This window comes from Liolophura sinensis, chromosome 1 (genome assembly GCF_032854445.1).
Source record: "Liolophura sinensis isolate JHLJ2023 chromosome 1, CUHK_Ljap_v2, whole genome shotgun sequence".
In the NCBI taxonomy this organism is placed as follows: Eukaryota; Metazoa; Mollusca; class Polyplacophora; order Chitonida; family Chitonidae; genus Liolophura; species Liolophura sinensis.
In genome coordinates, this window is record NC_088295.1 from 20,320,116 (window position 1) to 20,343,169 (window position 23,054).

The 23,054-nt window shown below is 38.8% G+C and overlaps 2 protein-coding genes across 2 annotated transcripts in view; one reads left to right on the forward strand and one right to left on the reverse strand.

Moving 5' to 3' along the window:
* The window catches only part of LOC135470000 (U3 small nucleolar RNA-associated protein 6 homolog), a 53,232-nt gene that overhangs the window by 13,488 nt on the left and 16,690 nt on the right, over nucleotides 1-23,054 (forward strand). The gene's annotated exons all lie outside the window — the stretch shown is intronic.
* On the reverse strand, nucleotides 1,017-12,171 carry LOC135482325 (uncharacterized). The gene is made up of 3 exons (XM_064762252.1): nucleotides 12,059-12,171; nucleotides 7,823-8,085; nucleotides 1,017-3,184 (listed from the first exon to the last, which is right to left on the reverse strand). The coding sequence occupies exon 3, from the start codon at nucleotides 2,791-2,793 to the stop codon at nucleotides 1,933-1,935; it is 861 nt and encodes a 286-aa protein (XP_064618322.1). The 5' UTR covers nucleotides 2,794-3,184; nucleotides 7,823-8,085; nucleotides 12,059-12,171; the 3' UTR covers nucleotides 1,017-1,932.

Here is a 23,054-nt window from a genome sequence, read left to right on the forward strand (position 1 = left end):
TTCCCAAGCATTGTGTATGTAACAGAGGTGCATGTATGTTAACGGTATTTAGCACAATTTCCTTTTTAAACAGACATTTTCTTCCTGGCAACTACATGTTGTCACAAGTTGGCAATGTTTTCCTGGGCGTTTTCTAATCAGTGGGCGGTACTAGAGTTTGAAATATTTCTAACGTTTCATTGGATTATGCTAGACTAGCCCAGCCCTCTGTTAAATGAGGAGGTCGTTGATTTAAGCTGTCAGTCTGTTTGACAGGGATTATGCTGCAGATAGCGTGTTTGCTTTTTCGGGGAACAATAATTTCGTCCCATTCCACAACAAGTAATATTATCTTGAAGGTGTTAAATGCCAAAGTTCTTTGAGGTGTACTGAATGTTTATTTACCTTTTTTTCTTTGTATTTTGAAAGTGGGGTGGTAACAAAACAATTTCCCCTTAAAAAGGTTGTGTTTTTGATTCAAAAAGACGCTGAAGGCATGATGAAGTACCACAGTTTGGTTTTAGCTGAACACATCATAGCAGCTTATAGTAATGGAAATCTTATATTTTAACCCATTTCACCTTATCTTGCTATGATATACTTTTTTGCAGAATGAACACACCTGAGTGAATATGTACTAGAGCTTTACTCGTAGACCTACAATTAATATTTGTGACTTGTAGAGGAACTACCGATTGATCATGAGGGTGGCAGCTACCTGTTGTTGTGATGATAATAAACAACAGCTGTGCGATAATTTGAAACTAATTTTTCTGCAGCGCCGTACAAAAAATCCTACCACCACAGGCTATAAACTAGAGGCTGAGTATGTCTATGGACAAACCATTACACCTGACTACTGTACTGACTGACATCAAATTAATGAGGACACTTTCTCTATCAGCCCTCTGAGTCAGTTTTTAGAGGAGAAAAAAAAATTCCATTTTAAGGCCTTATCTGCAAGCTTGAGTATCCTCAGGCTGATGATTTGTACTGGTTTAGCAGGAGACAGAAATAGTTTCACACTCGGATGAATTTTCTCACAGCTTTAATATTTTAAAGACCTGTGGTCTTGCTATGTGCAGATTCAAAATTACAAATATTTCACAAGTTGCTTTTATGTACAAATACGTTTTGAGACATGGAATGAAACATGCAGCAAGGAATAATATATGCTCTTACATATTCTTTCTTCAAGTAAGTCAAAATGACAAAAGTTACAGGTAAGTTCGTATAAACTAGAAAGACTTGATAGTAAAGACTTGGATGTATATTAAAGTCTCTAACCACAACTTACACATAGCACATTGTACTTATGAATACCCCTGGATCTATATCGTCATGTTTGCGCAGAAACACATATAAATTAAAGTTGGGTATGCTGTATTAAGCGCAAGTCTGTTTTGAGTGGCACTCACTGATAGATACACAACAGGATCACAGACAGAAAGGTTCACACACGCACACAGGGAAATGTTGTGGCACTTGGCCTCAGATCAGTCACGAGAAGCTTCCTGTATCATATACCACAAATATGAAATAAAACACATGATAAATCTGCCGAGTCAGCAGGGATGAGAAGTGAAAGGCCTGTCGTTGGCTGTGGCTGACCCGAAGTGGATTTCCCCTAAATCCCAACATCAACAGTGGAATCACTATTACATCTCTCTGCTCTGTCTCTGGATTTAGGAGTTTTCAGGGTAAAACACTGTAGTTCCATAGCACTGAGAATGGCTGCCTATGACAAGGCCGCAGTCCAGGAAAATCTCACAACCACTCATTCAGTCATACATTCACGCAGATGTAAACTTCTGTCCCTATAAGTCACAATGGGATATATCCTGGGAAACATGATCAAGGATTCATGCTGGATTAAATACTTTACAAACTTGGTATGAAAGTTTCTAGACACGAACACAATCACATCACATCACTCACTGGTCAACTTTGTTGTCAGACAACAGAGTAGACTTTCTGGTCATTGTCATCACTGAGAGAGTGAACCACGGCTGTGGTGGTCACACTCGGGCCACCCAAATGTAGGAACCCCGCACTCACCATGGGCTTATAGTCTGCAGTGGACGTGCTTTGACTCGGGGGTGAGGCATTGCCTGTGTACATATTATTCCCAATGTCTGTTTTAGGCATGCCCGACACATCACCGTAGTAGGGGTGAAATAATAAGTTAGTGGGAGCTAAATAGTCTGTGATCTGGACATTTTCTGAGAAGGATATAGGACTCCGGTCTACATCCTCACGTTTACTGTGACTTATCGACCTCAGTAATGGTACATCCTGAAAAGCGGACAACTGGTGGTCATATTTTTGTAAATAATGAGCAGATCGGGAACTTCTGAACCCTGAATCATCCGAGTCTGTGGAGGCCTGAGAGTATGGCCTCTTGCCTCTTTTTGTGTGATAACTGTCTGATAACTCTGATATACCGCTGTCCTGTCGTCTAGAGGCCAAATCACCAACATCATCCAGTTCTGTGGTCTTGTCAAACCGTGTTTCAAATGTCACACGAGGACTGCCATTTTCTAATGTCTGTATATTGTCCATATCATAGGAAGGTATGACCTTCATCTCCCAGAGCTGGGAACGCTGGGGTGGTGGGTTACTGGGTGGGGGTGGGGGTGGTGGAGACATATCTTTACGGCCAGGCCAACCCTTAGCATGAGGAGCATAACGTTTGGTCATGATTTTTCTCCTGACTCTCATCCTGTAGAGACACCAGAGAAACACGATGAATAAAATCACCGTGATGATGGCGGGCACCAGCACACCAATGTAGAATAACATTGTCTCGTTCATAGCAAAGGTGCATACATACTACAGATAAATTCACGCTTAACCTCTCCCACCTGTCAGGCTAATGCTGGTCAACTTCGTTAATAGCTCAGGTAAATCTCCGAAATGTTCAGGTGTGGCTCGAGTAAACCTGTGTAGTCCAAAGGTAATTCTTCACAGTAGTCCAGGTTGAAGCTTTCAGTATCTCGGCTGTCTTCACAGTAACTTGGTAAACTGCAATAAGTGTTCGAATATTGCCAAAGTAACTATTCAGAGTGATTCAGGCAACTCTCTTATAGCCCATGGGGTAACCTCATCAACTTCACCTACGTCTGGTATCAGGTAAAATGTCCACTTGTGTGTTGCTCTCTCACCTGGGATAGACTGCCGTGCTTGTCGTCTCTCTCAACAGCTGCTGAAGGTAAAAGAGAAGAGGCATGATTATTGTAATTATAATTTTGTTAGTTTCGGTTGAGCGAGCGTGTCAGGGCCCAGGGGCCTGTGCAGTGATGAACCGCGGAGGATAGCGCCCCAGTCTGGCTGACTCCAGTCGCCCCCCAGTGTAAACACACACAGCTCATCAGGCCCAGTCAGCAGCGATGAAATTGATTTGAAAAAGATGATAAATTGTAACGTGAGGTCCATTGCAGGTATTACCAGGGGTCATTGTCATGATAATTTGACCTGTCACTTTGTAATCATGAGCTCCACACTCTTTTTTTTTAAATTTGGGCTCAAAGTTTTGTTCCTCAGGACTGTACCAAGTAAAGTTTATTTCTAAAGCTCAACCCTGTTTAATGCTGGCAGGTTGTCTAAATGGCTTAAAGCCTTGTGAGGCTTTACTTTGCAGATTTGTTCGTCAGGGGTATAATTAATACTTAAGGTATGTGGGTGGACACTGCAGAGGATGGTCCTAAGAGGCATGTTTTAAATCTGACATTGAATGCACATAACTGTTGGGAATCTATTGTTAGCATATACATATGCAGGACTACAGGTGTGGATTAGGCTGTCCAGGGGCAGAGTGTTACAGGTAAATGTAAATACTGGGGGAGCTGAGCTATTAACACCTGAGTAGGGTGGGGGTGGTCTGCTGGGATCACAGCCTGGGGCTATCTCTCTGGACACAGGGCACTGGTCTCCCTCACTAATGGACTGCCTCTGTCCACTGGTCCAGCCCGGTAGCCATGTCTTTCCAAGTACTCTTTTTATCAGCATGATCAACAATACTTTATGGCTTGACAGTGTTTAAAATCGCCTCTTCTAGTTGACCACACAATGATACTAAATTTACTAGGCAGCATAATCTATAGGTTTATAGCTCTGGAATGCTAATTTACCATTCAGTAATGTCTCTGCTTTGACTTTCTTGACTGCACCCAGTCTGTCCAAATAAACAGACTACACTGACCTGTACACATTGTAGTTGTAATTAAATTATATACATAGTCCATAATTCATATGGAACAAATTCAGAACAATTTACTTTTGTTTGATGTGAAACTGGGAAAGGGATGGTTTAATTGCTTCTCTAATACTCTCTCATGGGTTTGATGCCATTGCTGCTTTGATGAACTCAGTCCCTTCAAAACATATCAGTTTAATAACTAACACAGACTGCTATTTGTCAAAGATTTAAGATATTCTAAGCAGCTTTGCCCACAGACTGACTTACCTTCCCCACTCTCCTACTACACTAATGAGCTACTGTACAGGTAAGTCCAATGTGGCTGTGCCGCGTGGTGTATAAGAGAAGGGATCGTCACCAGTGTGAGCGTCTCTTCTCTCAGCCACACGGTCTGCCCCTCAGTGAGTTATGTGTGACCCCTTGCTCCAGTGCTATAACCCTGTCAACTAGCGCAACTCACCTGTCTTGCATACCTTTCCCAAGACCTCTGTGCTCCCTAAGACCAATAGGCTTCTCTACACAACACACTGTCCCTTAGCTCTGCCTGCCACAGACAACCTGCTTCAACTGCTCCTTCCACAGACTGCCTAATAGTTATATATGCTGAGCCAGTGCTCCCCGGGATGGCCCCAGCTCTTTGTGTGTGGCAGGGGGCTACCTGCGGCTAAACTCCACCCATCAACTCCTCACCCACAGTAGGAGACTTTCTACACCTTACCTGACCCATTCAACCTCCCACTACCTCAATAAAAATGTAAATGCCCACAATAAAGAGAGTCCCTTAATATGTCAAAGAAGAGGGCCAACTGTGAGCCCTAAACCAAGAGATCAAAGAGAAAAGTCTGACCTGATCCCCCCAATCTAGCAGTTTGTATGCAGGACAAAGACTGCTGCCTTCATTATACAGTGATTAGACAGAATCAAAAACTATCCAACAAGAAGCTGAATAAGTAGCATGAATAGTGTTTTATGTTTTTTGTCTTCAAAAGGACTTTCAGGTACCAAACTTTGACCAAAAAACCATTTGTACAAATGGAACAAAGAAGTTTGTGAATGGAAACTAATTTTCTTCAACATACATGTATGTTTAGGACTTGCCAGTAGCTTCTCATTCATCATTTCCTTTGTCAATTCATTAAAACCCTTTGAACATAGAGTGACAGTGAGTGACATTTCAAACATCTTTTTGTTATTTCTATTTTAAATTATTAAATCAATCCATCAATATACATTATTAATGCTTGTGGGGTTCCAGAGCAAAAATTTATTGTGAAGCATTCAAATACAGTCGTCAGGGCCACTCGTATGGAATATAACAAGACATTTACTTTATGAGGTATCTTGCTGAATGTGAAAATTCCATTTGCATTAATATTGTTTTGTTATATCCTTTCACTCCTATTTGTTATGGGTCTGTTCCAACAAACTAGGGCAAAACAGATAAGTTGATCTGAAAAAGGATAATGTTTGTCTTGCATAACTGATTTTTTCTCGGAGATTCTGGGTTAATATGACACAAGAAATATTTTGCAAAGAAATGTATGGTTTTGTATGTAAAGCTTTTTATTAACCACCATGACAAACACTTCCTGATTGGATAGAGTTCTGTGTCAATTGTATAAGGAGATAATCTGATAGTATTACATTGTGTACTTCCTTCAAGGTGTTATGCATCTGGAACTAATTTAGGTGAGGTCCATTAGCAGAACAGATGAGGACAATGGGAGAGTCTAATTGATTTGAGATGTTACTTCAGAGTCCGGGTGCTATGTAAGTGAGCTGTGTCTAGACAGCCATTACTTATTTATCTACTTACTTATTTTTTCTTCCTCCTGACTATGGGTTTATCTGTGAAGGTGTTAGATTTACCCAGAGCTATTGTCTTCAATATTAAGCCCAAAGAATTGTGATATCAGAGGGTTATCCAAAGGGGTAGGAGAACTGTTAGGAGAGGGAGGTGTGAGGGATAGACTGACCAGTCTACATACGTGTTAACGCTGTCTACAACCACTTGTGTCTTCGTGTTAATAGAAACATGCCACACTTGGGGAAAAGTCAGTGCTCTATTTTCTGCATGGTATTAATTGGCATGGAAACCAAACAGGATGGTTTGCAGTTATATCCTGCATGAAGTATTTGCAATGAAAATACAAGGCAACTTGTAACATTAAAAGTGATATGATTTGCATTAGATCTGTACCTGTTCCTTTGATCATACCTAGTTAAACATAACTTCACAGGGTGAAAAGTAATTTACATTACTGTATGTGTGTAGTGGATACGCTGTTGAAAGGGAGTTGGGCCGTGGGGGCTATAATCCTAAATACTTCTTACATTCAGCATGAATAGCATCAGTTGGTGACATACAGGTATAGTTTACCAGTCGTGTCTCCTGAAAACACAGCCGACTGCCATTTATTAAACCACACCCACGGCCTCTGGATTTTATTGAGAGAATAAATACAGCTTTCAGAGGGGTTAACCAATTCAGATTTTTATGGTTTTGATCCTTAGAATCAAAGTTACTGTTTATAAAGTCTCTTTTTGTGCTCGGCTTTACTGCCATGAGATGTGTAGAAATATTCTGTATACTGATAGGATTAACAGTCTGGGCATTTGGAAAGGAACCGTTTCTCATTGTGGTGAAATCCATTAATTATTCCAGAATTTGATATGTATCAGGAAGGAATATTACTGTCTCAGTTAGACCTCACAGGCATGTCAAACACTGTGAAATACATAAATATATTTTTCTGATGTTTATGAAATATATAAAAGACATTCTTTTGATATGGGTGAAGTGAATTCACATGAATTTGTTCTCTGGAGGTGACGAAAACTTTACAGTAGTTGTGGAGATCAGGAGAAGATTGGATTAGCCTGTGTGAAGGATGGGTTAGCCCCAGGGGGTTGAGATTAGCTTAGGTAAGATTATCTCACCCAGGCGCTGGGTTTGTTTAGAGAATTAATCCAATTAAGAAAACAAAGTCCCTTGACCAAAGTGACATTAACATTAAAACAACAATTAGTAATGGGAAAATTTGAAAGTCAATGAGCACAATGATATTTTATGAATAATGCGTAATTTGCATTCAGTGCACAAGTCAGTATACTTGTATACAGTTCACATTTATTTTTCTGTAAAATGTATTGCAGGTTATTTGCATGTCTGATAGATGCTAGTTTGGTTAGATTAGCATTCTTATATAGTGTTAAACCCTTCTGACTGAACATAAGAGTAACAAATATGATTAATCAATGAAAGGCTATGTTGATTGACATTTGGCAGATGATGATTGCTGTAACTGTTTTTATCTATTGTCAGATAAGTGTCACCCTGAATTCACGACAGATTCAGATGTAATTTCTGATTGTTAAAAATTTGATTATTTGTCAACATTTTGATTATTTAATCACCTGTTGGCAAAACAGCTACATTCCCTATAGATAGACACTGAAATCTTTATGGTATAGGAAACATGACCCCAGTGATAAGGCCCATTTGCCAGAACTGAACGTTTTTGACAACTGCCTAAATAAACCTTGCTTTAAAAGCGTTTTGAGATATTATTATTTAATTTTTTGGTTTATGACAAGACCTGATAAATGTGGAAAGTTTCAATTGGGAGTGCTTAGAAACAGTACCTGTAGTGACAAAGGCTGACAGCACTTTATACAAATTCCTGTATTTTTGGAGAACAAAGAGCTGTCGCTGCACATCTTTGTGGTCATCATATCATATTCCTCCTCACTCAGACTGATGCTATTTTCACAGTTACCCGTCACTGTTTACAAGTGGCTGTTAAAACTCCACACCAGAAATACCTGGCCTGCCATCCACTGAAATATCCAGTCCCTGTGAAAGCACTGTGACTTCATTCTGATAAAAATCTTGGCTCTTGTGTCACCTTTTAATTCAACAGATAAGAAGTTGTTCATGGGAAAATATTATTACCAAAAATAGAAGAAATATGTTGTAGTCTCAAATAAGCTTAGGTCAATAAACAGGCTTGTGTGTTTATTGTGTGCGATGTCATGTTTTATCTATATTCATTTTCGTTTTTGAAATCGTGTCTGGATGAAAGGAAGTGTTAAATAGGGTGGCCAGCAGTTCACCTTGGGTAATGCCGCGACAGAATCATATAACCACTTGAGCCTGCTAAAATACCTAAAGTGTTGTTTGTGTAGATGATGTGTCACCTTTCTAGCTCCAGTTACTGAGAACACAGGCACAAAAATACAGACTGTTTTGTAGTCACATTGTACCAGTTGGAGTAGCTCTAAAGTTATTACACCTTCCCACAGTCAAGTGTTTACATAGTGGTATTATTACATGAACTTGCGTGTCCAAGTATTTAATAATTGGTGCTACTGGCTCGGTTCATTTGTGACAGAACAAATTTCACGAGGAGCACTGCTTTTTTTTACACCCATGTTTACTAAGCTAAAGATAGAAAAATGTCTTCGTGCTTAGATTTCAAATCCCAGGGACATTAAAATCATACAATCCTTTGAAGAAAATATTATATACTTTTTCTGCTGATTTGAATGGGGTAGATTTGTGGTATTTTTTCAGTGAACAAATTTTTGCCATGCAGAAGGCACACTGTAAGAAAACTACAAGTGTTTCCTAATGTTGAATTATGGAGGCTATTTGTGGGGTTTTGTTGGGCATTCTCTTGAAAGCTCTTTAAGATGAAGGTTTCTGAGTTAAGGTTTTTAACTCGTCTGCCAGACTGAGCCAAAAGCAAATTGTTTGTCACTTTAGAGTTGAAGGGTTAAAAGTGGCAGTGTTTAATCCGTCTGGCTTTTGAAGGCACTCCGCAGGCATAGAATGTATCAGAATTATGTAAGAGGCCCTCTAAAATGGCTGTTCATGTCCCTGATAGGCTCTGCAGATCTGGTCTATGTGAAGCACTCACCTCTGCGAGGGCCTGGGAGAATCCCTGTGCCTGTGTAGAACTGATCATCACATAGATAACAGCTAAGGGTTATGCAGTTTCAAAATTTGGCAGAAGCTTTCTGAAGGATGCTTAGTCATGATGAAAAGACATGAAAAGTTCAGTGCATACAGATTGTAATAGTTTTTATGAGTTGAAAAAGATAATAAAACCTCGACAAAATTTTTATAAAGCGTTGATCAAAAGACCTCGTACAACTGAAGCTGGAAGTTATTGGGTTTAAGAGCACAGTGATATTTTTCAGCCACTATTTGCCTATAGTTGAGACCATTAGTGTGTATTGTTTTAGATTTAGAGGATCGGGGAGTATCACAAATTCATCTGTAGACCATGTTTTCCTGGGATAAACTTCTGGTAGATACTCCATTAATGTTGTTACCTTATCTGCACTTAGCCCATTTCAACCTCGTTTCAATTGACACTGCAGTATGACCAATCTCTCTTCTATCAAAACTCACAAGATGAGTCTGTTTGCTTAGAAAATGTACACAGAGAAAAGAGGCTGCTTCTTTATGATTGATTGTTTGCATGCTGACTCTATAAATAGTGATGTCCAGCTATGTCAGGGTGGCTGCCCTTAGTTACCTGCACCCAGGGTCTGCAATATCCTAGCTGGTCACCGGATCCTAACTGGGGCCCTGCGGACTGTCTTACCTTTTTTACCTGTCCCTCGTCTGGCCCCTTAGTGCTAGCCAAAGCCAATAATGTCCTGTTTTACATTTATCTTATGAATAAATCCTTACAGTTGTGGAGACATTCCTCTCTGTCTGTGCCTAATGGCCTCATCAGATGGGGGATAAATGTTGTCTTTGTGCCTCACTTGGGAGTTCTCAGGTATATCAAACCACTGGTATAAGTTCTGCACCGGAGAGCTGTGATATGGGACATAAATAACTTGATCTGGGAAACATTTTCTTACACAGAAATAGATTTTGGCAACCAGCAAATGAACTCTAGAGCTCAGCTTTCAGTTTTGTGAAATGCACTTGATGTTAAGAAAAAATTGTGGTCTCAAACAGCTGTTTTTGTGATTGGGTCACAGAATAAAGAAATTTTTTGTTAACTCTAACTCTTGAAAGCTCTAAAACACTGTTTAAATTTAGTATTATTGTAGCTATTTTAGCTGCAACAAAAGATGTTAAAGTTTGGTTGTGAGTTGAAATCTGTATTTACTTTGAATGCTCTCAGATGTATTACACAATACACACTTCTTTGAATTTTTTGTATATTGCATACTTTAGTGTTTTACCAAATAAAACACACTATATATGTTGTTGTAATTTAGGACTTTATTTTAGATCTTGTGGCTTTAAAAAGAAATTGTGGTAGATAGGGCAAAGAGGAAGGAGTGATTGTTTATCTCCTAACTCAAAGATGAATGGCTATATCAGTGACCAAACTGACAGATTAATGTACTAAGCCTTTCAACTGATACGGCTTGTCCCACTGGTACAGAGTTCTCATTTCCCAAGGAAAAGATAAGCTGGTTAAGTGTGGGTGGGATGAAACTCTGTCCTACCTTTAACCCTTGCCCGCAGGTGGCAGGTCTGCAGGTAAACATCAAACCACACTAATCTTGTGTGTATGTATCGTTGCTATCACTAAATGACGCTGCCATTTATTTCTGATGAGATCACAGTTTTTGTGAAAAAAATCTTTTTTTTTACAAAAACATAAAAAAAATCTTCTTTTTTAGGGAAATTTGCCCTTCCTCAGAGTTTTAAACGACATTGGATTGATTGGAGTAAAGCAATTCAACATTGGCTTGATTTAAAAACTGATAAATTATTTATTCTGTATTCTAATAAACAGGTAGAATTGTTAAATTTTTGAAATTGGCTATACCTGTAATCAAATTAGAGCTATGTTCTTCCCACTAGACTTTGATATTCACTGTTCACAGGTCAACTTTTGTAGGGTTAGTTGCTATACCAATCACTTCATAGTAAGGTTCCACTTTATCTCCGGTCAATAGCTCCTAAGACAGCTGTCAAAGGTCACTGTGGAATATAGACACCTCTGTGTTTGCAATGATGAACATGTGCAACAGCTGAATATTTAAGAGGATTTAATTTGGCAGGCTGTAGAATTTCTGTTGTCGTATTGACTTTTCAGAAATACTTTAATTGAAATCATCAATAATTGTACACGGCAGATGTAATATTCTCATCGTTTCAAGATTTAGCACTGAAAAAAATGATGTCTTGGACTCTTACACGCCTTCTTGCTATTTTGAACGAGTTTCTGAGACATACCTGTAAATCATCCTGAAGACTGGGATAATAGAGGGAAAGACTTGAGCTGACAGAAAGCCTGAGATGCTCAGCGTTGACCCCTTACATTCCAGCTTAACAGATGTTACTATAAATCAGCCTGGCTCAGGTAGACATCTGTCAGGTAGGAGGATAAGTGGACTGTTACCTGATTACCTCAGCTAATGGACCTCTGATTACCCAAGGTGCAGCTCTCTCTAGGGCTGGCCTGAATAATGTACACTGTAATGTGGCCTCCACAGGGCAATAGCTGGCTCTATTGAAGCGCTCTGTGTACCTGCCTTGTCTGGCCTATCTATGTGTGCCTCTACAGTTAATAAATAAATCTGCCCTACAGTGTGAATGTACCTGTACCCTGTACCTGTACTGTTAATAAATAACCCAGGTATGGTTCTTTGTGGAGGAGTCATAAAAAAGAGATGACAACACCTGATCATGACCTATAGTAACCATTTCATAATGACCCAATGACTATGGCGTTATTCATTGATAAAGGCAGTGAATTTCATTTTAGTTATGATGTCTCTGGTTTTCAGTAAATTCAACAACAAATACAGTTGAATTAAAGTGATACTGACGAGCTTGGTTGACCTTTGTCTGATGGTGTTACCTTGATTGTATTGAAGTGTGTAGAGCTGAAGACTTACCTGCTAAAGTCACAGGTGTTGTGTAACGGGTAATCACCCGGACTCTGTCTTAGCGCTATCTCCAGCCTTTCTGTCAACTAACCGTCAGCACACAGTGCGGTGTTTCCCCTCACTACTGTTGACTTGAATGGCCAACAATTTGTTTAAGTGCACGTGTAAATAGTGGGGAGTTAGCACAGACCCGATTCTCCTCTACTCTAGTGGCATTTGATTGGTTCTTGGCCTCGCACTCTGACCTCTAATGGTTGCCTGATGTCAGATGACAGAAGTTTTCTGCTGTTTTTTGCTGATGACAGGAGGTGCTGCCTGCCTTCTCCCCCTCCACAGCTTCACCCCCTCCCTTTGTTACCCCAGGAGTAGGGAGGTTCCCGCGTAGTTCACCTTTCTGTGCCCTTGTAACGACAGATTGAGGCCAAAACTGACCGGGGCAATTCATGCCCTAAAACAGTCATACATAAATGACTGTTTGGCTTGAAGCCATATCAGCAATATTTCCGCCATATTGTAAAGATATCATACATACAGTGTGTAAATGTGCACGATATACATGTATTATTGACTTGATTGTTGTTTGTCTTTCCTGTATGATGTAAACAGTGTGTTTGTGTGTGTGTGTGTGTGTGCATGTGCGTGTGCACATGCGCACACGCCACTCCATTGTCTAACCTGTAAGTCCCAAGGAGTGTTGCTCTCATCAGGCCTATCTGTACATCAATTTCTCCATTCATCCCAAAGTCTATACTGATAGCCATTGTAAGTCAGGGATGCTGGACTGTCCTGCTACATTGCTAATTATCATCATATTAACAAGCTAACTGGTACTAACTGGGGGTGGTTGGGGAGGGGGGTTGTAGTTTGTGCTAAAGTGTGCTAGGGTTTAGGTATATGAGGTTTTTTCCTTTCTCTATTAACACTGACAATTTAACACTTCACCGAAAAAAAAATACTCACAGTGATAATAACATCGCGGATATGTTTTGGATAAATATCTGTACAACTACAATAAACTATGCACATCTGTTTGTGGTGAACATCTTCCTTTCTGTATTGACATTTACTTGTTAAAACATTGATTACTTATAAATGATCATTTGTATAATAAACACCATATCATGATTTTGCAGCCTTATTAAGAACCATGACTGTTTTTCTTACTCAGAGATGTATTTATAGACATACTTGTGCCACTGGATATTTTTCTTTCATGGCTGCTGACATCTGTTACACTTTTATCCTTTCATATTTTTTTCTTTTTTTTTTTTTACCTAACTGCTTACAGGTTTCTTACTTCCATGGGCACGTTTTTTTGTCATCTGTTTATTTTAGATTTAGTGGACATTCATGGAGTAATCTAGTTAAGCTGTAGAGAGCGTGGTCTATATACACCAGGTGGGGGAGACATGCTTTGATGGGACACACCCTGGCTCTGCGTTACACAGGCCTATTGTTTCCACATGTGATCTGCCAGGCACAGGAAGTCATTATCTCTTCTCCAATATACATGTACGTTTGTACATCACTAAAATAATCAGCATATTGTGCCAGTCCATTTGAGAACTCCATATGTAAATCTGGCCTCAGATCAACAGTTTTCAGGATCTGGCATGTCTTTAACATACATTACCCATTATTCCTGTGGGAAATACAAAATTACCTTTAAAATTGTTAGCAGTGGGCCTACTGCACTGCTCAGATTAATGTATCTATTATGGAGCTGACTGATAATTAAAGGGAATTTGCTATTTTCCTGTATTTTGAACATGTATTTAAAACACAGAGAACATCTAATGTCTGTACTAAATTAGTTAATTGGATTTCTTCACTTCATTGATTTGTAATATTGAAAGTTAGATTGTATACTATAAAGTTGAAAGCAATATTTTACAGACATTAAAGTTACTTTACCAGCTGAATCACTGATATGTCTGCCATTTTTTTTTTTAAAGTTGAAAAGAAAAAGGGAAAAACAATATCTTTTCTTATGCTGTCATCATAAATTAATCTGTGGAACAAATGTGTCTGGGTCATCAGTTAATATTGTACTGATTATCTATGGATCTGATCATTACCTAATGATTAGGAGCTAAGGCTGGTGATAAGCCTGAATAACTGACAGCCTGTTAGCTCTCTGGGTGCCCTCTGTCCTAGCCCTGCCCTGCAAAGCTGTTCCTTGAGAAACCACCCTGTGCTGATGATACCTGTGTGGAGATCTGTCTCTGGGGGGGAGCACAGTAAAGCCATAACCCTCCTCACCCACCTGCCAGGGGATGCAGGTTAGGGAGCAAGGCAGGGACCATTGACTGTGCACAGACCCCAACCGAGATCTGCTGAGACTGAATGTGAGGAGCCATCAGAGTGGACAAATGAGAGCCCTAATTAACTTGTGATAAACCTGACCTCTAAATTGTCCTGCTGGCAGAGTTACACTGGATAATTTGCCCAATTACACACCAAGTGAGAAAATTGCTGCACAGATTATACTCTCTTGCTTCAAATGTGAGATCAGTTACATCATCAGTATAGGAAAATCTACATTAAACTCTCGTCCTACCTGCCTTGCCTCAAAACCCCACAGGTAATCCAAGATGGCACTGTGAGTTAACTCGTCAACTGTGCCCCAGAGCGATATACCAGTCCAGGAAGAGTATTCTTTGTTCGACACCTTTATCGATAAATACACCATATATTATAGATAGGAGCAATGGTCTTGACAGCTGTCAGCCCGACCAGTACAAGGCGCTTACTGGGCTGCTCAGCCAACCGTGTGCCAAATCCCCACTCGAAGCTTGCCGATCAATACTATATCTTTTAGATAAGATGTTGACTGTGTCTCCGTGTGTTTGGTTTGGAGTTTTCCGTCTTCCGCGAGCACTTTGTAATTAAGACCCTTATCTGCAGGTTGTTTTTGAATAAGCACGTCTCCATACAAAAGTGAACTAACTGACTTAATGAATGTTACAGACAGTTAATATGTCCATCTAATGAGCAGATTTTTTACAATGATTTTTATGTTTGAATACATAATACTCATTTGCAGTTGTGAGACACAGCTTGCACTAATTTTAATATGATGTGTATGGTAATTAACTCAGCCTAAAGCTGTCCCTCTAAGAGTATGTTATTATACGGTCATTTACACTTTCATATTAAAAAAACAGATTCAGATTACTTTTGGTTTCTTTGCTTTAAAAATTTTATGCTTTTTGCAAAAGAATTAAAAAGCATTTCAGAAAATAGCTTCTTGCAGTAAGATATTTTGTTTATCGTAATGATTTTTGACTAATTTATCATGGGCTGCATTGTACTAGGGAGATTTTCGAGTAATATTCTATCTAATTACTATATTCTTTATTGAAACATATATGTATGACTATATGGAAGAGAAAACATTGATTCCAAGGTTCATAAGATTGCACATGGTTAGCATTGATTTGCTTACACATAACTTCTCCTAGTATCAAAGGGTAAAAATGAAATATACATAATATTAAAAAAATTTCATTGTATGTGGAATAAACGATGGAATTGATTAATGAAGTAATTGTAGACATTAGTATGAAAAAGTTGCTCAAAGCTGTGTAATCCGAGCAAATTACACCTTGCATTATAGTCACAGTGAGTTTTTGTTGTTTTTTGCTCATAATAACTGAGTGTACATGTTGTCAGCTGCAGGAAGCAGACAACTGTTAACTGTACATGTGTTATAACAGCTCCTTCCAGTCACAGCATGCAGATAAGCTGGATGAGTTAGAGAACCATCAGAAATCCTCTGTTTTTTGCCTGTATAATTTGTATCAGGTGTGCTGTTCAAGTGGAAAAAATGTAAAGGTGTTATAAGAAGGCTTAATTAAGCTGTGTATAATGACCAACCTTGCACAGCAACACCTGTGTGTTGTGGAGGTGACAGGTGTCGTTAAATGATAACAAACAGTAACAGACATGGTGAAATTCTAGCTCAGTGACAGGTCAAATATTTAAACAGATACCTCATAATTAGGTTTCAATTTCTGAGAGAATGGAATGTTTTTCACATTCTGTCACCTGACATGCTTTGCCTTTGTGTGTGGACTGACTGATTTTTTCTATCTCAGTAATTTTTACTTGGACTAATGTACATGTTGATCTCCATGTGCATACATTTTAAATAGGTGATCCATGAAAAGATAAATGTTATAGATTTAATGCCTTTAAAACTACGCTGAACTTTTCCTTTGTGTTGCCCATATCTTTAAAAAAAACATATCCATTTACATATAATGTGTGAGAAAATAATACCGTTGTCAATGACATTAGTATTCCACCATGATTTAGTTAGTCAGTACTTGTGGCCAATGATACATGGCGCAACTAGCGATAAAGATGAACTTTAGAAAATCGGATTGAGTAATCATAACTGAATGGCTGGAATTGCTGATCGAGGCTTCAAAGCATTCCTACCCTTGAAATCAGGAGGTGTTTGATTGGCCACACTGCAGGGAGGCGTGACAAAGTTACACTGGGATTGTTTGTGAGTGTTGGGGGCCAACTTCTCACATCTGCCTTAATGTGACTGACGAGGGGATAGAAAGTAAACTTATTTTATCTGGCTGCTGTTTGGTGTACACACAGGGCTTTATGGTTGGAGCTGCAGAGTGAGGTATGGACCAGCCGTGGACCCGCATTTCCTGGTGTGGGGTCGTGAGACAGCCACAGGAAATGTAATTACAGCCAGTGTTTGGTCTTCACACTTACAACACAAGTTTACACACACAGACAGAACAAATAATTCCCTGTTCAGACATGACAAAACTTGTGTCACTCTCCTGGCTATCTCCACAAACCTGTGGGCTGACCAAATGGACATCCCCCCCTCTCCTACCCCCCCCCCCCCTCCCCTTTCAAAAAATGAGAAGATTTTCATGGTTTTGCTTTCACAGCTTGCAGGGTCACATCACTGCTCAGCGATTTAATTGTAACTAGATATGCTGATCCATTTTATAGGGAAAAGAAAAGGAACTCAACACTAGGTGTTAATGAACATGTTGAATTTCGACCGAACATAGAGCTGTTGTTAACTTATATTTTATCTGTAATCAGAGATGACTGACAGAGGCACGCATAGCTTGCTTACCCTTGTTCAGGCCATTTGCTTCACTTGAGGAAACTAATGATATTAAATTTCCCCAAAGTCATCAGTGAAGCCCTGAGATTGGCCAATCCAAAATAGAAATGTAAATGCATATAAAGTGCACTGAAAGTTGCTCTTTCATATGTGAAAAAAATTGAGGAATTATGTCTGCCTGAAAGTTTTCATGGTTGTGACCCTTCAAAAAATGGTTTGCTGTTTGTGTAAATAGATGATGTTTCTGTTACTTAAATTTACACTGTATGTACATGTCGCTTAACTTGGGGTAGTATTAGACACACCTTGTTAAATTGCTATTTAGATTTTACACACATTTTTTTTTTGTGCATGTTCAAACACCAGCGGTGTCAAACAGTAGAGAACTACATGTAGATACAGTTCCAGGAGCATAAATTAAATGCAATTTTGTTTCTATCAGTTGGATATAATCTTTCACCGGCAGTTTATTTAATTAAAAAGGAAGTTTCTTGGTGTTTCTGTCATATTATCAAGTTTCCTAAGCTGCTTTTCCTTACTGGTGGTCATGTATGGGAAGGTCTGCAGCAACTTGCAGATGGTCGTGGTTTTCCACCGGGCAGAGCTCGGTTTTCTCCCACCATAAAGCTAGCCGGGTCGTATAAGCGAAATATTCTAGAGTACAGTTTAAAACAGCAATCAAATAAATAAATCCTTATTGGTGATCCAGAGTATGAGTTTTTCCGTCATATTTCTATGATTCCTTCTCTCCTAGCTACCTTTTCTCCATCCATCAAAGCTTCTGCCATTTGTATTTGAGCTTAATGTGTTAACATTATTAAGAGGAAGGTCGGAATTCCCTTTACTTTACATTGAAATGCACCATTGAACAGTGGCATCCATATTGATTCTGCATTAAGGTCTGTTTTTCTTATCCAGATTAGAATTTGAAAACCTTTTGACCCAATTTCCATCAGTTATGGACAGTGCATATAGTAGATTAAATCAGATATTCAGCTTCAGGCCTAGTCATTGTTTCACTTCTGGAATAGTATATATGCACTTGTGTACAGTTTATTTGTGAATTTTATATTATTGTATTATTAATTTAGTATTTTATATTTATATTTTGGATTATCTCCTGCAGTATATACCTCATTAGCATAGACAGCCAGTTGTGGTTTCAGCCCAAGCAGAAACTGGATTTTTTCACACAGGATGGGCATGTGCATTATCTTCATTTAACAGCATGAAAAATAAGGGAAGCTTATTTCATCGGATTTCATTAAAAGAGCAAAATGTAGCTACTATGTTGAGCTGTTATAGGTTTGAATCATATTGTGCATGTAAGATGGTTTTGGGTTAAGGTGTCATCCACAGAGAAGTTACGGTTACCCTGTATATTATGATGCAGTTAAAACAGTTTTGTTAAATTTTATCATCGATTAAGATGTCAGTAGTAATTATTAATTGATGTTGATATGAATTAAATGAACCATATATGGATAAAACCAGTATATGTAGTTAAATTCAATACATTTTTACATGTTTTATACATATACAGTATGAACATGTGGATTATTTCATTAGCACAAGTTGACCTTATCAGTTTTCATTTTTTGTATTTTGTAGGAAGGAGGAGTATCAATATATTATTTGGAAAGTAACATCAGATATGTGTAAGAAGACTAAGAACATTGTTTACTCCAAATAAAATCCATAAACTTTCTTCTAGCAGAGAGGAACATCATATCCTAGACATTATTGAGCCTGTTTTTGTTGACTGATTTGGGACTGCTGATTTGAGTAGTGAGTGACCCTTGAAGGATGTGTTTGAGCATCCATGGTGGATTCCTCGTTTTGGGTTTGTTAAGATGCAAACTTCAATTTCTTCTTTTTATGTCTAGGAGACCACTGAACAGGCACGATGCAGTCAGATCCAATAGACTAATATTTTGTCGGATATTTACCATCCCTAGATTGTAGACTGGGATTATCGTTGGCTCTATCTGTCTAATGAAGGCTATGTTAGGTCGCCTGCCAGCGTTGAATGGGGCTGTCTCAGACAGAAGCCTTCTCCAGATCACCCCCTTACCTACACAAAGGAGAGACAGTCCTGGGGAAAGGGATAATTTCTCCATCCATTCCACACCATTTTGTTTCTAGGAGATCGGTGTGATACCCTTGTCCTGGCATGGCTGAACAATCGCTTCTGCCAGTCCAAATATTTAAAGTAATTTCCAGGACATGAAGTGGCTGGGATGCTGACAAAGTGGAGAATGTTGGGTGAATTATTTTATGGCCCAGGAGGTTTTTGTCTGTGGAATGAGGACCACTTGTGGAAGGTTTGCACCCACTTCCACGTTTGCACCGTTTGCTCAGATTCTGTGATCTGCCTTTTATTTGCAATCTCGTCTGATGGAACACTGACAGTGTTTCTTGATTATATGTTTCATCACAGCTTTTTGGGCTGTAAAGGAAAACTTTAATTGCCAATTGTTGTAACTTTGTACTGAGATTTCAAAATTTGTACCCTCTGGTTACAAATGGAACCCAAATCATGGCTATAAGTTTACGTATTGTCTATCAGGAGTTGTCATTTGCACAAATCATCCAAGTGGCATTTGTGAGATTGAAAATTTGACATCAATTTCTTTTTAGTGCAACATGTAATCATTGACTGTCTCCAAGGAAATCTTCCAGTTCAAGTCAGAGATTTCTTTTGTGATAAATCGTAAACAAGACTGAAAAAAAAGTGAAAAACAAATCATGTCAGAATTTATTTATTGTCACGATTTTAAAGAAGTAACCATTATAAAAAAGTTAAATTTATATACCCCTTAAGGAAGAGTATTATAAAATGAAGTATATATAAAGTTTGGAATATTTTTCAACTTTTATCAGTTATATGGGAGTATTTTTAATGTGCATACAGAGAAATATTTGCATGAACATGTGTCACATATTTCTGTTAATTAATTAATGCTCAGATGCTGTTTTGGTGTTCAAGTGGTCCAGACTTGTGACCTTTATTAAGCTGTTAATCTCCAGCCCTTACCTGAGTTATCAAGGTGTGTCATTGGTGTAATGGAGCTAATAATATTAGACCTGCCCGGGTAACTTATCCGCCTCAAGAGCTGCTTGGTTTGGAGGCTCAGTCCTTGATCCGTTCTAATTCCCTGGTCTTGTCCTGTGTGACAGGTAGAATGATTGAGGGACGTGTAATTAAGGGCTTTCCCTCTGCTTCCTCTATTACTTTAGTGAGTGTGTTGGGATTAGGCAGAGGGTAATAATGGGCAAGGGCTGCCCACCAATGCACTGCTACGTCGTCACTCGTCCGCCTGATGGGAGTCTGCTCGGCACATGGTCGATACCTTGGGCCTCTCGTTGTTGGGGCATATGAATTGCCTGATCATTGACAGTTTATCAATGGAATCACCTTGTGGCTCCCCACTGCCTCAGTCAGCTTTATTCGTGATGAGGACATCAGTCAGGCTTTATTACATTATTGAATGACATCGTTAATACAACACTACCTAACCTTCTGCACAAGTCAGTCTGTCTGTTGGCCAACTTTTGGTTTCATGACTTCAGAATGAAATGGTTATGTCAGTTTTAGGCCGTGTTAAAATACATTTTATATCCAGGCATTCCCTGGTGTAACACAGGTTCATAAGCCTGGCATATACTGGTAAATGCAGACAGTCATATTGGGCTGCTGCAACAGGATTTTACTGCAGAGTTTCTCAAATATTTCATGTTTCCACGGTGCATATTTCGACATGCCTTAAGACATCTTTTTACTGCATTTTCTCACATCATCATTCAACTCGTACTACGATTCCTTACCAATATGCAGATGGCATCTAATCATGTTTTTCCAAACAGAGAGGAAAAAAAAGTGCCAATGTTCAAGTAATTGTTGCAGTTGCTTTGTCTTGCCATCAGCATGTTCATTTAACCAGATTTATGCCAGCTTGTATGTACAATCTTCTCTAGTCATACCAGTTTACTACATATTGATATGTTCTTCATATTGTAAGGCTTTTTTCAGGGACATTTAGAAGTGCGAACAAACCAAAAACACAAGGAATTATATGGATTATACTCGCCATCATTTAAAGAAGTGTGTCATCCATATGTTTCCATGTATTCTGGAAGTCTGTGACATTTGACAAGATTTCTCTTGTTCAGCTCTGTTTTAAGTGCTTTTAAATCTGTAAGACCAGTGAATGATAGGGATTATAGAGCAATCAGTTACAGGAAATAAACCCGCTGTGCAGACCTGTAGATTGACAAAAAATTTCAGTGGATATTCTGATTACATGAGTACCCGCATCTCTTGCATCATTAGCTCATGAATTTGTCCAGATTCAATTTCTTGCTGCCATTTAACTGCCGTGAAACTGCTCGCTGTATTGCCTTTGGATAAAGGAGAGACGGGAGAGGTGGTGTCATTTTGCTTATGTGGGAGCTGCTAATGGTTGCTGTCATGATGGATAAGAAATTTCACAGATTATATTATAGATGTAGTCAAACATGAGGATGACAAGTAGGCTAAAATGTGTGTGGCGGAATTAAAAATGAGTTTGAGCTCCCGGGAGTGACTGAGGAAAGTGTAGCTGAGTGAAATATGTGTTGGGGTTCCTCGGAATGACTGAGGAAAATGTGGCTGAATAAAAGATTTGGGTTCCTGGGAATAAATGAGGAAAGTGTAGCTGAATGAAAGATGCATTTGGGTTCCTTGAAAAGGCTAAGGAAAGTGTAACTGAATGAAAATAGTATTTAGTTTCTTGTGAAAGACTGAGGTAAACTGAGCTGAATGAAAAATATACATGTATTTGGGTTATTGGAAATGACAGAGGAGAATGTAGCTGCTTGAAAGATGCATTTGGGTTCCTGGAAATGACAGGAAAATATAGCTGAATGAAAGATGTATTTATGTTATTGGGAATGACACAGGAAAGCATAGCTGAATGAAAGATGTATTTGCATTCCTGGAAAGGACAGGACAATATAGCTGAATGATAGATGTATTTATGTTATTGGGAATGGCACAGGAAAGCCTAGCTGAATAAAAAATGTATTTGTGTTATTGGGAATGACACAGGAAAGCATAGCTGAATGAAAGATGTATTTGCTTTCCTGGAAAGGACAGGAAAATATAGCTGAATGAAAAATGTATTTGTGTTCTTGGGAATGACACAGGAAAGCATAGCTGAATGAAAGATGTATTTGCATTCCTGGAAAGGACAGGACAATATAGCTGAATGATAGATGTATTTATGTTATTGGGAATGGCACAGGAAAGCATGGCTGAATGAAAAATGTATTTGTGTTATTGGAAATGACACAGGAAAGCATGGCTGAATGAAAGATGTATTTGTGTTATTGGGAATGACACAGGAAAGCATGGCTGAATGAAAGATGTATTTGTGTTATTGGGAATGACACAGGAAAGCATGGCTGAATGAAAGACGTATTTGTGTTATTGGGAATGTCAGGAAAATATAGCTGCATGAAAGGTGTATTTGTGTTATTGGGAATGAGACAGGAAAGCATAGCTGAGTGATAGATGCATTTGTGTTCCTGGAAATGACAGGAAAATATAGCTGAATGAAAAATGTATTTATGTGATTGGGAATGACACAGGAATGCATAGGTGAACGAAAACTCCATTTGTGTTATTGGGAATGACACAGGAAAGCATAGCTGTATGAAAGATGTATTTGTGTTATTGGGAATGACGCAGGAAAACATAGCTGAATTAAAGATGTATTTGTGTTCCTGGGAATACCAGGAAAATATAGCTGAATGAAAGGTGTATTTATGTGATTGGGAATGACACAGGAATGCATAGCTGAACGAAAAATGCATTTGTGTTATTGGGAATGACACAGGAAAGCATGGCTGAAT